The 19,212-nt window shown below is 34.8% G+C and overlaps 2 protein-coding genes across 5 annotated transcripts in view; one reads left to right on the forward strand and one right to left on the reverse strand.

The window, feature by feature from the left end:
• The window catches only part of LOC136838951 (sericin-2-like), an 82,983-nt gene extending 79,622 nt beyond the window's left edge, over positions 1 to 3,361 (reverse strand). The window contains exon 1 of the mRNA XM_067104647.1: positions 3,108 to 3,361. Within this exon, the coding sequence (XP_066960748.1) occupies positions 3,108 to 3,171 (64 nt within the window). The 5' untranslated portion in view covers positions 3,172 to 3,361. The remainder of the gene's footprint in view (positions 1 to 3,107) is intronic.
• Positions 1 to 19,212, forward strand: part of LOC136838912 (ammonium transporter Rh type C-like) — a 176,248-nt gene that overhangs the window by 67,975 nt on the left and 89,061 nt on the right. The window lies entirely within an intron of this gene.

Here is a 19,212-nt window from a genome sequence, read left to right on the forward strand (position 1 = left end):
TATATATATAAATGCATGCATGTTTGTATATATAGAATTGTATATACATATATATATATATATATATATATATATATATATATATATATATATATATATATATATATATATATATATATATTTGTTTGTGTGTGTGTGTGACATCCACATTTGAAATACATATCAATACATATAGAGATGTATGGGAAAGAAGAAAGATTCACTTCATACCTACATACATGCAAACAGTGGGTGGCAGGCACATGTACTCAAACATAATTGCCACGCTTTCTATAAAAAGAGACATGTCCAGTATGTTCAAGCAAGACCCTTACCAGAAAAATGGAATAACTTTGGTACGCTCAGATCTCAGGACCAGTGTCTGACTGAAACAAATCATGCTCATGATGATTCATGCGCGTAGCGCATGCGGACGAGAAAATTCGTGCATGCACGAAGGCCAAAATCCTCTCAGAAGGGAAAATGGTGATTGGGAGGAGTAAATCCATGTAACGACAACGCGTTACCCAATACTTAGCGTATACTTCCGCTCCTCCAACTCATGATTTATGCCGGCTAATTTGCGCCTCAGTCGATATCACCTCAGACTGACCCAGTGGAAATATAACAGTCTGTTGCGTCACGCTTATTCTAAAGTTAGTGGAGTAGACGAATGAGTCATATCAAGCATTTCCTATTGTCAGTCTGAGAGATGATTCTGTCTCAAATTACAGGTGACACTCAGACCAAAACAGACTTAAGAAATTGGACAGCTAATGGGAAGAGACCGAGGGAATAGTTGGAAAGTAAAGGACAAGAAGCAATGCATATGTTGGTCGGAGGGGCGTCGCGAAAAGCCTTTCTTGTACTCGCCCAGTTTCTGCGTTTATTGTGATGTCACGATTTGCATGAAACTTCGCGAACATTTTAGTTTCAACAATGCTTATAAATCTGAAGTTCTTTCTGATAAAAAAATCATTTTCTGCTATACATTATACGGCTAACTTGTTTTAGTTTGGTATAAGGAAAACCAAGATATCTGATAGATAATAATTCATAGTTTATCAAGATAATTGTTATTTAAGACAAATGACGTTTCAGATCAGGTGCTTAAATAATTTGTTAACTAAAACGTCCAGTATAAATGAAGTTCATAATGATTAGTTTACCCCTTTTTCCGGTCAGTTTGACGGGTTGTCTTCTTCGGCATAACAATGTATATGTGAATAATAATAATAATAATAATAATAATAATAATAATAATAATAATAATATAGGTAATTGGAACATCTGAAACTGATCCATGACAGACGAAATTTACTGGAATTATTGTCCGATCCTCCACTTAACACACAGAATGCGGAACCTCTACGAGTTTCACTTTTCATAAATCGTTCCCCGCGGGGTTACTGCCGTCAGTGCACCTCACGTGGTGCCCTGGCTACTTAGATATTAATAAAGGGAGTTGGCAGCGTCACTTCGCCCGCCGCGGCGCTCCTTTTTTTTTTTTTTTTAGCTTTTACTATACCTCCATTCCCACTGCCTTTCCTCAGTCTTGCTGTTCAACCTCTCTTAACTATTACTTTTTAGTACAACTGAGGGGTTTCTTCCCAGTTTCGCCTCTAAATTCTTGTGCTTTATCTCCATTCTGGGTCTCTTTTTCTTGCTGTCCAACCGCTCCAACTCCCTCTTTTTGCTGTCTTAAGCGCTGAATGGCCTAAAGTGCAGTAGTGCTTGGCATGAAAGCATAAATTTCATAAAATGATAATCATTAAATCTTTATCAAAAGTGCTATGCTGATTCTTGTAGGGATGTTAGTCTAACTTTTAATGTTTACAATCTGACACTGAACTCAGTAATTGAAGGATATATATATATATATATATATATATATATATATATATATATATATATATATATATATATATATATATATATATATATATATATATATATATATATATATATATATATACACTCTCCTGTATTCAGTATTATCAGTATCACGATGATTTTACCTAGAAAGTAATGATTACATTAGTGCCAATGATATAGTAATTTTTATCTACCAGGGTATCCCATTACATAAATCTAAATTAATCGTAATTTCAATATTACGTAAAAAAAAAAAAAGATAAAAACTTTTACAAATACAGAATTAGATTCTGATTCTGTATTTGTAAAACTTTTTAGCTTTAATTTTTTACTTAGTATTGAAATTATGATTAATTTAGTTAAGTTGTTCGTGAAAATCATTCAAATCTGTAATAAATCATGAATCCAGGATTTGATCAGTGGGTCTAATGAGCTTTGAAAGCCTCTCAAAAATCAGAAGCTATATCAGACAGAGAAAATAATGCATAGATAAAACAGAATAAAAGGGTATAATGCAAAAACAACAAAATCAGAAGGTACGGGGAATTAGGAAGATATAAGAATGAAGTTTTCATCCAAGAGCACTTGTGTTGAACAATGGCAACGCCCATTCATGGCGGTACCAGACAATCTTTCATTGTCACTCGAGAATATTGGTGAAAATGAAGTTTATCTCAGATTTATCCGAAATTCGTGTGGAAGTATCAAATATGAATACATCATCTTTGAAGCTATAAATTATCTAATCATAATATGAGACTAAACACTCAGACCACGCATTGCTCCGTCCGAGCAAAATATTACACCTTGACTAATAATTAAACGACTTTTATCAGAGTATTCTCTGGTGCTGAAACTCGTATATCTAAAAAGAGGATTTATTATTTTTTAACTGCTCGCTTTCTATTATTATGTAACTGATTTCATCGTTTATGGTTAAGTTCAGTTCAGATTTCTCGGTAAATGACCCAAAGTCTAGTTCCCGGTAACTGTGAACACACCTGTGTGCGTACAACATATGTAAACATATCCTTTATAATGCTTGCATAAAGTTTCACTGACACGGGTAAAAAAAAAGTCAGTATCTTCTTAAAGTTTTGCTTGCATTAATCCATGTCATGTCAAAGCTTGTCACGTAATTAGGGAGCAATGAGTCATTCTGGAAATGAGATTTTGTCATGGAGTAGAATTACAGGAGTGCATTCTTTTATTAGAAAATACAAAGAAAAAATAGAATACAATAATAGACTTACCACCAGAAGAGATCAGAAGTAGGAGAAAAGGTGGCAGAAACCAAAAATGTGTCAAAAATTTCATTGTTTCGTGTTCGACTGTACAATCACTCTGTCTTCAAGTATTCTGCAGAATTAATCTTCGAAGTAAAATCCTTTTGACTGAGAGCTGTTGGTTTTCCGTCTTATCACCACGCCGTTTATAACGTTAATCACAGTGAACGAGAGACGCGTCCTCCCTCGACAGGGGTTACGGAGGGAATCGCGCGCAACCGCTGAGGTCACGGGTAACTCCGCCTACTCTCGCTCGAGTTGCCATGTCTCAGATTTCCTGTATCTTTTCTCGTGTTCGGTACGGATTTGAAGCGTAACCCAAGTGTGTGCGCGTGCGGGGTTGTGGAATCTAAACAGAACACACCACAATTTTTGTATATAACTTTATTTAGGAGAAGAAAAGTTAGCTTAAATTATTTTCCAGTTTAGCTCCTGTAAGTGCGTTAAGTGTGAAATGGTGTTAGGACTGGCGAGGATCTCCGGACTCTAGTTAGTCAACAGAGACCTTCGTATTTCACGTTTTACCTAATTGTATCCATTTCTCTCTCTCTCTCTCTCTCTCTCTCTCTCTCTCTCTCTCTCTCTCTCTCTCTCTCTCAGAACTATAAGAAAACTGGAAGGAAATAAAACTGACGTAATGAATGTTGTAAAATTACGGAAATACAGAAGGTACTGGCTTGTCCTGGTTTTAAGGAAAATTTCATGACAAGATAATGCACAAGAAGCTTTTTTAATGTTCTTGAGGAAAAAATAAGCCTAAATTAGACAGATCCCTGATTCATTTATTTAATCGGTGAACCAAAATCATCTTTCATGAGACAGTGGAGTACAATTGATACACAAGGCAGCGAAATTCTTTGAGAATTAGTGTAGAATAAGTAGATAAGGGGCAACACATTTTAAGAAATATGGAAGATTCATGTCAACAGAAATTATTTATATTTTAGAGGCACCCGGAGTAGACCTGTAGAGACAACAGAAGAAGAAAACTCAAAACTTAGCTTTCAAATTTCACCTTTTAATGCTGAACAACAATTTTCGCTTTCATTCACTGTTGATTAGAGGATAGGGAAGTGATATTCATATCCTTACTCAAATTATAAAATAAAAAAAACAAGTAAAAAGAGGAATGAAAGAGAAGGATGAGTCCCGAGAGCGCGACAAACGCAGACACTGAATTCTGTCGGGTGTTTCAAGTTATTTTCTCTCGTCTCGACCAATCCACGGTTCGAATCCTTGCCGATGAAGAAGCGCTTACTTATTATAATTCCATTTGGGGATGAGTTATTCACACAGTATAGTGAATTGTTATTAAAAGACGTTTGTGGCTTAACATTTGTGATATATCCAGTCATTTCTGTTGACGTAAACAGAATTTCTTAAAATGAGTTGCCTCTTATGTAATTGTTGAACACTTAATCTCAAAGAAATTCGTTGCATTATTTATTAAATGTACTCTAAAATCATTTTAGCACGTGTGCTGACCCAATGCCGGGCCATCGCTACCAGGGAATCTTAGGGATGTCAGATGATATGATGCTGTTCGTAAAACAGATGCCGTATAATGACCCTAATTGACCGTATGTAGGGTCATAACACACACTACACACACACACACACACACATATATATATATATATATATATATATATATATATATATATATATATATATAACATATATATATATATATATATATATATAATACATACATACTAAATGCGCACGTGCAAACACGTTTAGATTTTTCTTATGGCTTTGGATTGTATCTATCTATCTTTCTACATATCTATATCGATATATATATATATATATATACTATATATATATATATATATATATATATATATATATATATATATATATAGGTAGATAGATAGATATCATCCGAAGCCATAGGAAAAACTAAAAGTGCTTGCGCGTGTGCATTTAAGTATGTATGTATGTATTATATATATATATATATATATTTATATATAATGTTATGACCCTACACAAGGTCAATTAAGGTCATAATTTCTTAAGGCATCTGTTTTAAGAACAGCATCATATCATCCTACATCCCTAAGATTCTGTGGTAGCGATGGCCCGGCGTTGGGTCAGCACATCCCTTCTCTCTCGTCGACTCCTCTCCCTGCATCTAACCTCAGACAAAGGCCTACTGGAAAGAAACGCCGAGATACAAAACTAGACTTTATCTGCAAATTTACCGAAAGTATTTCAGCAAAAGCTACGGTCATGAAATAGAGTGATTCACACCCCCTAAAAGTGGAAATCATACCGAGAGGAAATTCAGATCCACAATCAATCGAATTAATGATTCTAGACCAACCAATACTAGTGACTAACACCCTGGTCACCAAAAAAAAATAAAAAGGTCATAATTATTCTAGACCGAAAGAAATGTCATAGTGTATGTTAAAAGAACACCACTTCCAAATTATTCGTCCTCACAGGATGAACCCAGAATTCCTGTTCAAAGAAACATATCATATATTAAAACCTGAAATGGTGTTTAAGGAAATCAACATTCAAAACAGAAAAATGCATAATGGAGAAACAGAGGAGTTTCACTGCGACACAAAAATGAGTATTCCATATAATGTCTGAAAAGATATGAGTGTTAATGAGTTATCTTACACTTCTATAATATAAATAAACGATCTCAAAGTGGCTGTTTCTTATCCACTAATACTGCAAAATGCAGAATCACCCCAACCCTCAAATTGAAGTCCAAAGCCATTCTATGTTCCTCTCATAATATACCATTAGAGAGTGCACACATATACACCTCACTTAACCCCTCCCCGAGCATGACGACACCTGTTCAATGTTCGAAGGATCACAGTTTCCATCTGTCACCTGCCTCCACACATCTTGGCTATGATCAGAATGCACAAATGGAAACGTTAGATACCACTGTATCTAACAGTGAAAACCTCAACATCAACATAAATGCACCTGCACCGGATATACTTTTGACAGAAGCACATAGTTCGTCAAAGAATATAAGAATATATACATATATATATATATATATATATATATATATATATATATATATATATATATATATATATATACACAGTATATATATATATATTATATATATATATATATATATTAATATATATATATATATACATACATATATATATATATATATATATATATATATATATATATATATATATTATACATATATGTATAAGTGTATGTTGTTTTTGTTTTAAATTTCATGCACATTGTCTGCTCTTTTTAAAATTTAAGGTTGAATTGTCTGAATTTCTTCAGATTTTGTTGTGATTTTCGTATAAATTTACCGGCCTGGTAATAATAATCTTGAAACATTATGCGATAGCTTTGCATATGTTACAGCGTTTTGATAGAATTTTAAAATATATTGCATATAAGTTTTTAAATGACAGAAACTCACCTCTTGCAAGGTAGTGATAGTGAGGATAATCAGCAGAAGTCGTCAAGTATTCCTTATGTAGAGAAATCTGAAAGCAAATGTTAGCGTGAGCAAAGTTATAAGGGTAAACGGAAACCGCAAAGATGAAGCAATGAATATTAATACGGGTGTTTTAAGTTGTAAGTGGTTGATTTGATAGTAAAAGTAATGGATGACGATGAGGCAAAAGAAGAGACGAACGAAGAATGGCAGCAGAATCTGCGCAAACGGTCTGAGAGTGACAGTTTGAGTACAACGGTAAAATCAAAGAAATCTACGGCAACCTGAATGAGGATGCAAACGAGAGAAAAAGTGGGAGCTGTTGAGATCAATCAGTTGTGTTGTGAGTATTGAGGAAGTAGTAATGAAAGGTTGGCAAATGTAGATATGCAAATGAAATATACCAAAGGTTAGCATAAGTAAAATTATGGGGCAGAGTGCTTAAAGATGGCTTGGCCAACTGGAGAAACTGGAAGACGTTAGGTGTATGGAAATTTGTTTGATTTGAAGTTGCGAAAGGAGGGTGAAGGAGACCGAGCAAGTACTGGTTGGATGGAATCGAAGGGGTCTTTGTGTGTGTGGTTCGTGATATCTAGAAAGTGCAAGTGTACAACAGAGTTCTTAAGGCAGTGAAAGAGGGAGTGGACTGGTTGGATGCAAGACAGAGATCCAGAAAATTATGCAAATAAAGAACAAAGAGCTAAAGATGGAACTGGTAGAAGACCTCACAGTTGCATTAAGAAGTAACAGAGGTGTTGGACAGCAGGTTTGCAGAATGGAATCAGGAATGGAGATGAAGTAAGAGGATAAAAAGATAAAAAGTGTCTGCAGCTATGGGCCGAAGGGACGCTGCAAATACCCTTTAGTGATGCCTACAGTGCACCAAGTGAGGTACACTGACAGCACCATCCCATCACAGGGAGGGCGCATAGTGAACGGCGGCCAATAGGCTGCTCACGACCCTTTATAGTTGATATATATATACATAGGATGCGTCTGATGTTAAGGAAGTTTTCCGAACGGAGGCACCATCCCTTCTTCAGCACTAACAGATGAACTTCACAAAGACTGATATCTCACTTTTCTCTGGAGCCAATCCCAATAGGAGCAACGGCGTATTGAGGAAAATGTGTATGTATGTATGTATGTATGTATAACAGAGTGTATAGTAAGATCAAATCAAGACAAGCAGTCAGGTTATTGAGCAGTTTTTTACTTGACTGTCTGTCACGAAACATGCACGGATTTAACTTGCACGAAATGGGGTTCGCCCTTCAAAGGTAACCTCTGGGAGGTAGAGTCGCATCGTGGGTACTTTTAAGACTTTCATTTCATTGTGCTACCTTAAATCAAAAGATATTTTGTTGCTTGTTTATGCAATGTACGGATATAACAGGTGGGTTTTCATAAGGCAGAGATGAAAGTTGTCTGTTTCTATTGAATGGTTGTTTTATTGGAGAGAGAGAGAGAGAGAGAGAGAGAGAGAGAGAGTTATCTCTGAAATGCATTTTTTCAAATTTGTTGCCACATACCTAAAACTGACTGTACGTCTGATTGTTTGTAGAAATTTAAGTTTATCTCTGAAATTACTTCATTTCCCGTTTGATCTGTCATATATATACCCTACTCACTGCGCCATCTTCTTTGGGTGTAAGTCCCAGTATAAGGTACTGAATGAATACCGGTAGGTTCTTTTAAAATGGTAATGTATTCTCGAACAGAATTAACGTATACAAGAGGATACAGAGAGGGCTGTGTCGGCGTGTGTTGTTATTCTTCTTCTGTCCCCGCCTACCACTGTAGCCAGATACAGTTACTAATATCCTAACAATGATAACAATTATACAGCAGCAGAGATGATATTGAATGTAGTATGTATATATATACTAAGATTACAGATTCCCTACTGCTCTCTGGCAATGATAATACATGTGGTATTTTTACATGTGCCCTAAACATACAATGCTAAAATGTGTTGCCAAATTGGCAATACTTAGTTAACAATAAAACATCATGATCAATTGCGATTCAGTCTTGACGATTGTCATACATATATATATATATATATATATATATATATATATATATATATATATATATATATATATATATATATATATATATACATATATATATACATATATATATATACATATATATATATATATATATATATTATATATATATATATATATATATATATATATATATATATATATATATATTATATGCATATGTATGTATGTATGTATGTATGGGAGGTGTTCAAAGGAGTGACAAGCTTTGTCACTCCGTAAATAGTGTTCAGAGGAATTACATTTCAAACAGAGCGGTGGTAGAGATGGGACAATTACAGAAAGAGAAACAAATAGGCGAAATTTTATTAATTGGACATGACATAAAAATTCGATAACTGCATTAACAAAAAAACTATTTTTGTAAATGTTAGAAAAATATTTAATCTTTAATTTTCATCACAAGCAACCTCGACAGTGGCTGCATTAAAATGAAGAGAGTATGCAATGCCCTTTAGGTAATCATCAAGAGAGGCAGTTCCATATCTAGCTATAACAGTAGCAAGCCGCTGTTCCCTTTGGATTGGTTCTTTTTTCTTTTTTAGTTGGTTACTCCCAGCAATTAGCCGCTCCACTTTTTGGTGTATTCGATGTTCTGCTTTCAAAGACCCTTTATAATCATAAAAAATACTCCCATGTGATAACGTTCCACCACCGTTTCAGACCTTCTGTGCCAGGCTTCCAAATCGGAAGATTGTATGCCTGTAGATGATGGATACTCCATACAGTTGGAGGAAATCTCGGTGGGTGACGCTGCAGGAGTCGTCGTGGTTCGAACTCTTCGCTTTGCAGCAATGGATCTTCCCAGCACGAACGTATCTCCAAAATACTTGTACACTGTTTCAGCGTTATATGGAGCACAATTTTACAAATATAAAAATGCATCACAAATTTCCCCTGGAGGTAAAAATGCGAGGGCAGACAACTTTTTTATACTTACGGCCACATCTTCATTATTATTTGTAGATATTCACAAGACCATTCTTCTGGTTCTTCGATATATGTTTTGACAAAGATGAAACAAACACCCAGTTACCTTAGCATTTGGAAATTTTTGTTGAAGAGCATTTATGCTTGCAAGCTCAAAATCAGCTTATAAATTTAGGGTTCAACTCAATTTCCTTTGTTTCTGCGACTGAAATTAATAATTCAAGCATGGATGCATATACTCGTACCTCCTGTGTTTTTCCAGGCAGTAAGGTATAAACAGCTGGAAACGTTTGCCCATGAAACATGTAGTGATGGAAAAGCTGAGGGCATGTTTTAAACGTTCCATCAAGAAACCAGACCTGCGAGTTAGCTAGTTTCCTTAAATTGTCGTCAGTTCCAAATCCAATAATTCTCACGTTTTCCTGTTGCCTCTCGTTTTCATTAGCCGTGTCTCCATCTTTTGTGTCAAACAATAAAAAGTTTTTTTCTCCACTTCTGGTAATCTTTAAACTATCTTGGATCACTAAATCTGCTGCACAGTCTGGTCCTGATGGAAGTTCTTTTTTTCGGATACGACGAACAACTTGTTTCATAGCAGTTGTGGAAGGCATTTCTACTGAGTCACTTATGTTTACTGTCTATCGAAACTCTTGGACAATTGCGGCAGATATCGCACATGAAATTTTAGACCTTGATTTCAGTTCTGTTAATGCCTCTATCACTTCCTTTCCTCCGTCTATCGGCGGATGATTGTGTGGTTTGCCTTCCGATACTGAGCCACCATTGGTATTGAAAAGGGATACACCGAAGAGCAGAAATAATGGTTATGATTTCTGGATCGCTGATGTCGGTATGTATATCCATTGAAAGCAAGCTTCTCCTTGTCCATCTGAGATTTTACAGACGTACTGGTCCATGATGGGATGTAAAAAGGGCTGTTCAAGAAATGAAGAAGTGTAAAAATAAATATTGTTCGCAGAGACAATATACCAACGAGGAAGCAAACTTTTAAATTGTTCAGACAAGATTCTACTGTAGTTGTAATAACAGAAACCGGTATTTTAAGTAATTAGACAATTTCTGTATGGTTAAAAGTTTAGGAAAACAATTAAAGACTGAACTTCGGCCTTTGGGGAGCTTTCAAACGATAAAACCACCGTTTTAAGCAATTAGATATTTCATTTCTTTGCAGATATTTTGTTTTGTCACTCTTTCGTTATGTCACTCCTTTGATTTTCCTTATTTTTGTCTATTGTCATGTCACTCCTTTGATAAATAACCCATATATATATATATATATATATATATATATATATATATATATATATATATATATATATATATATTTTTATATTTATAAATTTGTATGTTTTTCTTTTATTGCAAATCACTTCCATTTAGATTTTAAATGCTTAGTCAATATAATTTAAGTTTTATCCGAGTTGCTTTCATTTTCGTCTGTATTTGGTGAAAGAGAAATTCCAAAATGTATGCTTTTAGTTTTTTTCTTTCTCTTTTTTTTTTTTGAAACATGAAAACTAAACTTGTTCGTCAAACTTTTTCGTTAACAGATAGGGAGTTACCGAAAATATGACATCTCGCCACATCATGATCATGTCGCATTCATCAAAACTGACATAGGGGATCACGAGAGTTTTGCTTATGCCTACAATACAAAAATATATGTTGTGTACAAAACCAGAAATCAAATTTAACCTTGAGCAAACACGGGAGGTAAAGAATGACCTTCATTTCTTCCAGATGTTTAAATCTGCAACCGATATATTTAAAAAAAGAAGCGTGTCTGGCACGTAGGATTCTTCTTATATATTTTGACATCCTCGTCATGCGCAGATACGAACTCCGAATTTTGGCAGGAAAGGCTTGTAATATTCTCTCTAATTCCTAATGAAATCGTGTGCGTTTGCACGCGATGCTCGTATTACAGGAGAGAGGTATTGGGAAGGGATGAAGCTACGTTAATTAGCTGTGACAGTCACATGGTGGGCTTTCGAACCGATCTGGAGATGGCGTGCGATGCCATCAAGGTCCGGGTTTTAGACAATGAAAAGATCATGAATATCGTTGCTACGTAGGTTTCATGATGTTATTTCGGATTTTCACTTTTTACTAACATTGAAATTTACTGAAGAAACAGTAATTTGATGTCGTAAAATAAACAGTTTTTATGAGAAAATATATTTGATTTGATGTCTGATAAAAACATAAAAAGATGATTGGTTTGATGTCTGAAAATAAAATATTTTATTATAAAAGATATTTGATTTGATGTAAAATAAAAATTTTTATATATTTGATCTGATGTCGTAAACATTTTTATCAGAAATAATGTGTGATTTAATGTAAAATTAACATTATCATAATAGCTATTTAACTTTATGTCTTACAGTAAAAGTTTTTATCACATAAGGTGTTTGATCTGATGTGAAATAAACATTTTTGTCAAAAAATATATTTGATATGATATCATAAAATAACTTTTTTTTATCAGAAACGATATTTGGTATGATATCGTCAAATAAACATTTTTATCAGATTCGATGCTTGTTTGTATGTCGGAAAATAAGTACTTTTATCAGAAACGATATTTGGTTGTATGTCGTAAATAGTAAACATTTTTATCAGAAAATATATTTGGTTGTATGTCGTAAGATAAAAAGTTTTTATCAGAAATGACGTTTGATTTGGTGTTGTAAAATGTTTAATTTACGACACCAATTCAAACATTCAAGTCAGGAAAGATATTAAGCATAGGACAGCAATACTCACTGTTTACACAGTAGGTACAGGCTAATCACCACCCTTCACTATCCATTGTGATTCTATGTTACGTGCGGAGAACTCCTTGACTAATTCCAGGCGATTATATGGTGTGAGTCAATACTAACAGTCCCTGTGGCAGCGCACCTTAATGATAGCCTGTCTCCCACTGCTGTAGTCATTTTCACTCGTTCTGCGTTGATTAAGAAGCATACGCTGTTAGGATACCTCGCGTTCTCCTGGAATTTTGTTGAAGAGACTGGGATTTGTTTAATTCTATTTAGGAGCTCCGCTTCTGAACTGTTGCAAAATACCATAAATTTTCATTATTAAATAAATGCAAGGTGTGTGTATGTGTACGTATATATATATATATATATATATATATATATATATATATATATATATATATATATATATATATATATATATATATATATATATATATATACACATATATATATACAGTATATATATGCATGTGTATGTGTTTTATGCATGTATGTATGTTTTATATGTATTTATACACACACACACATATATATATAGTGTGTGTGTGTATAGATTTTCAGTAGCAACAGTGACGTGGTAGTTTCTTGACTTCCTTGCATATTTGGATATGCTGTAATACTTTACATTTTGCTATAATGACCTCTTAGCAAATTGTATTATCACTCGATCGCTGGTGCTTCTCATGCGTAGGGTTGAATCTTGTCATAGAAGGTGAAAGATTCCTTATTTATTTTCCACTCACATTTAGGCTTTTAGCATTACCGTATTTAAAAAAAAGATGCTAGTGAGTCGATTAGGTAAGAGGTTTTGAGAACCAAGAAAATACTCATATATATGGTAAAAGTGTCCAGTAGAATCTATATATATACATGCAGACATACTGTTTATACATATGTGTGTATAGTCTGTGTGTGTGAACTTGTATTTATATCTTGTATTTTGAAAATTTGCAGCAGTTACCCGAAGGTGCTCGGTACTCAGCGTTTCATTTTCTCATCCTTGTGGCAAACCTGCAAATCTGATATCACGTGAAGGCTTTGATTCCCCTTCAGATATATGTAATTTTATATATATATATTATATATATATATATATATATATATATATGCGTATACATATGTATATATATATTAGTCTTTTGCGATGTAGGTATTCGAGATGTTTCAACGTCAACGTCAACTCAAAATCAAAAATCCTGTGATGGTTTCTGGTTGCTCAATTCAACAGGCCGTTGAAATGCTTGTGAAAATGGGTATTACTCTACGGAGTTTACCACCATTATTTCAGTAAGTGTTTTGTGTGTGTTTTGCATTATAAGTAACATTATTAAAAATATATTATTGAGACTTGAAAACAAGTCATGTAGACTCAGTTTTCGTATAAAAAGCTGGACAGCATCATTTCTGTAGCTAAGTCCGAAAAGTAAGTACATCCGACCTTTAACATAACTGCACCTGGCTCTTTGTTGCACTGTAGACAACACTTGAGGTTCTTAGTATCGTCCCTTCAGCCCCTAGCTGCAACCCCTTTCATTCTTTTACTATACGTCCGTTCATATTCTTTCTTCCATCTTACTTCCACCCTCTTTTAACAATTGTTTCATAGTGCAACTGCTTTGAGGTTTTCCTCCTGTTACACCTTTGTAACCTTTTACTCTCAATTTTCTTTTCAATGCTGAATGACGTCGCAGGTCCCAGCGCTTGGCCTTTGGACTAAATTTCATATTCTATTCTATTAACATATCTCCATACATTTTTTCAGTTGACTAAGATTTCTTGCAGTAAATATATTATGAAAAACATTTCTAGTCAAAGGGTGATTCAATAACCGAATTAATCATCGATTACGTTCCAAGAATTGCCTTTTGTCTTTCTTTCTTGTTACAGAGGGCGATACGTGAATGTCGTCTTTGCTTTACATCAGTGCAGTTCTGTGTTAGAGTGATTTTCGTTTAAATATCTTTCTTACGTGGGGAAGGTGGGCGGGGAGTGTGACCATATTTCTATTACTGATTAAATACGACACTCTTGCATGTTTAGAATCTCTTAACCTACTTTTTGATATTGGTTATGCGAGCAGATCATTGGATTTCTCTCCTACTCCCATCCACTTAGGGTGTTAATAACAGGAGCCATATCTCAGAGTTGCAAGGTAGTCTGGATATTTGTATGACTTGAGAATTTTTTCATCACTACACTGTGTTGCTTTGCATTCCATTTTTTATATGAATTTTAAGAAAGTTAGTTTTGCATCAACCTTCATTATTGCTAATTTCAGTGCGGAGAAACCCACTTTCCGAGAAGGATGATGTCTCTCTCTTTGCTAAGTACCGGACTTTTATCATTTTAATATATGCTGTCATTTCACGAGGTTGAATGAAGCTCATAACTGAATGAAATATTCTCATATATCGCATATAACTACAGTTTTCTGTGGTAAGATATTTCCTATAACTTTGGTCCGACTTTGGAAAAAAAAATTTGATTCCATTACGCGATCTTTCGAAATGAACGTTCTTATTGTAGATTTGGTTTGCTAATCTTCTTACTAGTTCATGTGTGTTTTATAACATTTTCATTTGAATGTTGGCCTTACATAATAGTTGACTGATAAACAGAAAATGTATATCGGTCGACATTTGTTTTTCTTGGAAAGGTTATAGTGTCCTAGCCCTGTAATTGTAAACGTTTTTAAAAATATCAAATTTAATTTACCTCTTCTTGTGTCCAAAATCTCTTCATAGGAAACATTAACCGGCATACGAAAACAGATTTGGTCCTTGGAAAATTCTGACATTCATAGAATAAGTTTGAGAACACTCAGTACACTAACTAGGGACCTTGGTCTCATAATGCAGTGGATATGAAAGTGTCAGATCATCCGCCAATGTGTCAGTTTTCTCCAAGGAGGATTTTTATAAGCTTACATAAGTGTACTGCAAATATATGAATCTGATTATTAATTTGGTTAACCCGTGTACAGTTAATCTCAAGTTATAATCATACTTTGTTTACCTTCTTACACGTCCCTCGCATAATCCCTGGGAGAATAGTAGAATAGTACGTAATAGTGTCAGTTGGACTCTCCTGGGCTCCAAAGGAGTTGAAAGACCCTGACCCACTTGAGTGAGACCTATGAGAAGGGGGGCTGGAGATGAGCGGACATTTCTGGAAGGTAGCTCAGGAAAGATATGAGTGGCGGAATTTCGTAGAAGCCCTATCGTCGTCGCACGGCGTTGCAGGCGTGATGATGATGATGGCTATTTTTGCCCACGTGCAAACAACCGCAAATAAATCACTGTTGCTCTACAAAACCTTAACTTTTTCTCTTAGATAAACCGAATAAAAGATTTACTGTTTTTAATGTAAGCTTAAAAGGGAAGAAATAAAACATTGTGCAATTTTATCACGTAATTCTTTTGCTGTCTCTAGCAATTAATAAACACAATACGAGAGAGTGGAAAAAGTAATTGAATGTATTCTTATGCTTTGAAAGGTAAAACAGCCACATCGTTATTTTCGTGGAAAATTAGTTTGCTAAGCTTGAAGTTCTTTCGATTTTTAATTATCTACAAACTTCTCATTAAGACCGTTGCCTTAGCATTACCTACCTTTTGTCAATCAAAATCACCTGACACCCGATTTATTGGTCATTGAGACAATTTATGATACGAGTATTTCGTTTGCATTTGTGATTAATGAAAATAGTTGTTTACTAGGGACTGTTATTATTATTATTATTATTATTATTATTATTATTATTATTATTATTATTATTGGACGATGAACCCTGTTCATGTAGAACAAACTCACAGGCAAGGCCTAGAGAATACATGTATTCTCTAGACCTTGTTCGCAGGGGCCACTGACTTGAAATTCAATCTTCCAAAGAGTATGGTTTTCATCAGAAAGAAGTAACGGAAGATAATGGGAAATACAGAAAAGAAAGATCGCTTATTAAAAAAGAGGAAATATATTAACAAAATAAATAAATAGATAAAATTATAAGTAAATTATTAAAATTAGGGCAGTGATATTTGAACTTTGAAGTTCAATTACTGGACATCCTCAAAGGAACTGTTCCATAGTCCAGCGGTGTGAGGAATAAGGACCTCTGGAATTGAGAAGTTCCAGAGGCACATTTTACAACATATTGGTGCTGCTGTTCAGCAAATCTGGTTACTCTCGGCAGGAAAAGGGGATCAGGGATCAATTGTGAAAGACCTCTGTTAAAATACAACATGAAAAGAATGACAAACAAGAGACCATCCGTCGATGGTCAAGTCATAACTGCTACTATTGGAAAACAGAAACCTACCACCACGAACCACTCTATCTAAAGAGATATATCCGGGCCAGAAGCATACATCACACCGGAGAACAGTACTCTTGTAAAGGAAGGACAGATGACTTAAAACAGGTTGCGCTGATTTTATCACTGTTATAAATTTATGAAGCCTTACGTACAATACATAACTTTCGTGCGGCATTTCCTGAAACTTTCATTAGATGTTTCTCAAAAGTTAGGCGTGAGTCAAAAGTTACACCTAGAATAGGTAAAAAGCTTCAGACTAATTCAATGAGTCCCATCCATCTGAAGGGGAAAATGGGGTGGGAAATCTGTACGAGTGTTTTCGTTTCACTGGCATTCAGTCTCACACTCCACCGACTACACCATTCACTGGTCGGTCTACGTCACGATTGAGATTAAAGGCAACTTCATTTCTCATTACTGGAGTTTTACTACACCCACAAGTTTTGCATCATTGGCATATTGAACAATCTTGTTTTCCAGACCAACAACCATGTCACTTGTATACACTAAAAATAACAGTGAACCAAGATCACTACCCTGTGGAACTCCAGACACAATAGGTCGTGGTTCGCTAAAAATTCCATCAAAGTGAATCACTGCTGCTACCTGTAGCAAATCTTGAAGTAAACCTATAAAATATCAACCCACTCCAAGATTTTCAATTTTATAAATAAGTGCCTTATGACACTAAATCAAAGCAGCGCTAAAATCTATTTGAATTGCTCCACACTCATAACCCATATCAAGGTTCTCTTGCAAATGACATGTCAAATCTAAAGAGCGCCACCCAGGCAGCTAACTGCTTCGTAAATGTGTATGACAATCATATAACAAACCTTCAGATTCGACAAACTTATATTGTGGCTTAAAACTAAGTTTTTCAGCAACTTTGAAGAGCACAGGAAAATAGAAATTGGCCTACAGTTACTGCAGTCTGCAGATATGCCATTCTTTGGAACAGGCTCTGTATTGCTAAGCTTGCATCATCATAAGACATTTCGTTGACCAAAAATCTATAGAATCTAATAATCTCAGGAGACAACACACTAGAAACCTTTTTAAAATCAAAGGAAGAAACCATCAGGATCTTCTCATGCCCAGCTATCAAGATTATCAGATTTTCTTAACACCCCTAGAGTGAAATGCAAATTTTTGTAAGAATAGGTTCAGGATGACAGGTATCAGGGGAGAGGGCATTCTCAGCTGATTGTAGCTTCCAGCTCGATAAACAGTTCAGTCTTTTCCCAATGGCCAGTAACCAATCTACCATCATCTGTTGTGGCAGTGGATTGGAAGACGAGTCTGGCCCAAAGATAGACAGATGCAAACTTTGTCCACCACAGATGAGGCCGGTAATTCCTTCGAGTTTTCTCCTGAAGGAATTGTGTCATTTCTCTCGGCTATATGGTAAATTCTACTCGCAGCACGGCGAAACTCAACAAAAATTATTTAATTTTTATGTAAACGATTTCGTCTTATGTGTTTGTCATAGTCAGCTGTTCTGCATGTACCATCAAACCATGGCTGGTATAATATTTTTGGGTATTTTTAGTAGCTCTGAATGAGGCTTTTCACGAGAAAACTGACAAGAAAATTCTGATCGTCTCTGATCTCATCATTGCGCTGCCAAAGTGAGTAAACTTTGACAAATAATTAGAGTTATATATATATATATATATATATATATATATATATATATATATATATATATATATATATATATATATCTCTCTCTCTATAACTTTATACAGTGAAGAACGGCCTTTCAGCTACCTAAGAAATATCATTATCATATATGCAATAATAGCGTAAAATCATGGTCATCACTTAATGTACAAGACAGTATGTATTTGCAAAAAATAAATAAAAAAATAAAGCCGTGCCTTCTATATTTTGTATAATCCTCCAGAGAAACCTTCATCGTCATGTAGTGAGGAACCTTTTATTTTATAACCTGATAAATCTTATAAATCCCTTAATTTGTCAGTTGCTATTAAAAAAAAAGTATATCTTAGTTTAACCAGACCACTGAGTTGATTAACAGCTCTCCTAGGGCTCGCCCGAAGGATTACATTTATTTTACGTGGCTAAGAACCAACTGCTTACCTAGCAACGGGACCTACAGCTTATTGTGGAAGCCGAACCACATTATGATGAGAAATGAATTTCTATCACCAGAAATAAATTCCTCTAATTCTTCATTGGCCAGTCGGAGAGTCGAACCCTGGGCCAACAGTGTGCTAGCCGAGAGCTCTACCCACCCCTCCAATGAAGAACTAGTAATGTCACAAAAGGGATGTAACAACGTTTCACTGACTTGAAACATCCTTGTATTCATATCAAGTTGTTTTCTGGCTTTATTTAAATAGGTATCCGAAGTAATATTTTTTTCATTACATCAAGCTGTCTTTCATACACCATATTCTAACACAGGAAAAGCCTGTGAATTAACATTATTCCAAATCTTGGCTTTATTCAAAAAAATTCAAAATAATCAGTTTTCTGC

Source organism: Macrobrachium rosenbergii, chromosome 1, assembly GCF_040412425.1.
Source record: "Macrobrachium rosenbergii isolate ZJJX-2024 chromosome 1, ASM4041242v1, whole genome shotgun sequence".
In the NCBI taxonomy this organism is placed as follows: domain Eukaryota; kingdom Metazoa; phylum Arthropoda; class Malacostraca; order Decapoda; family Palaemonidae; genus Macrobrachium; species Macrobrachium rosenbergii.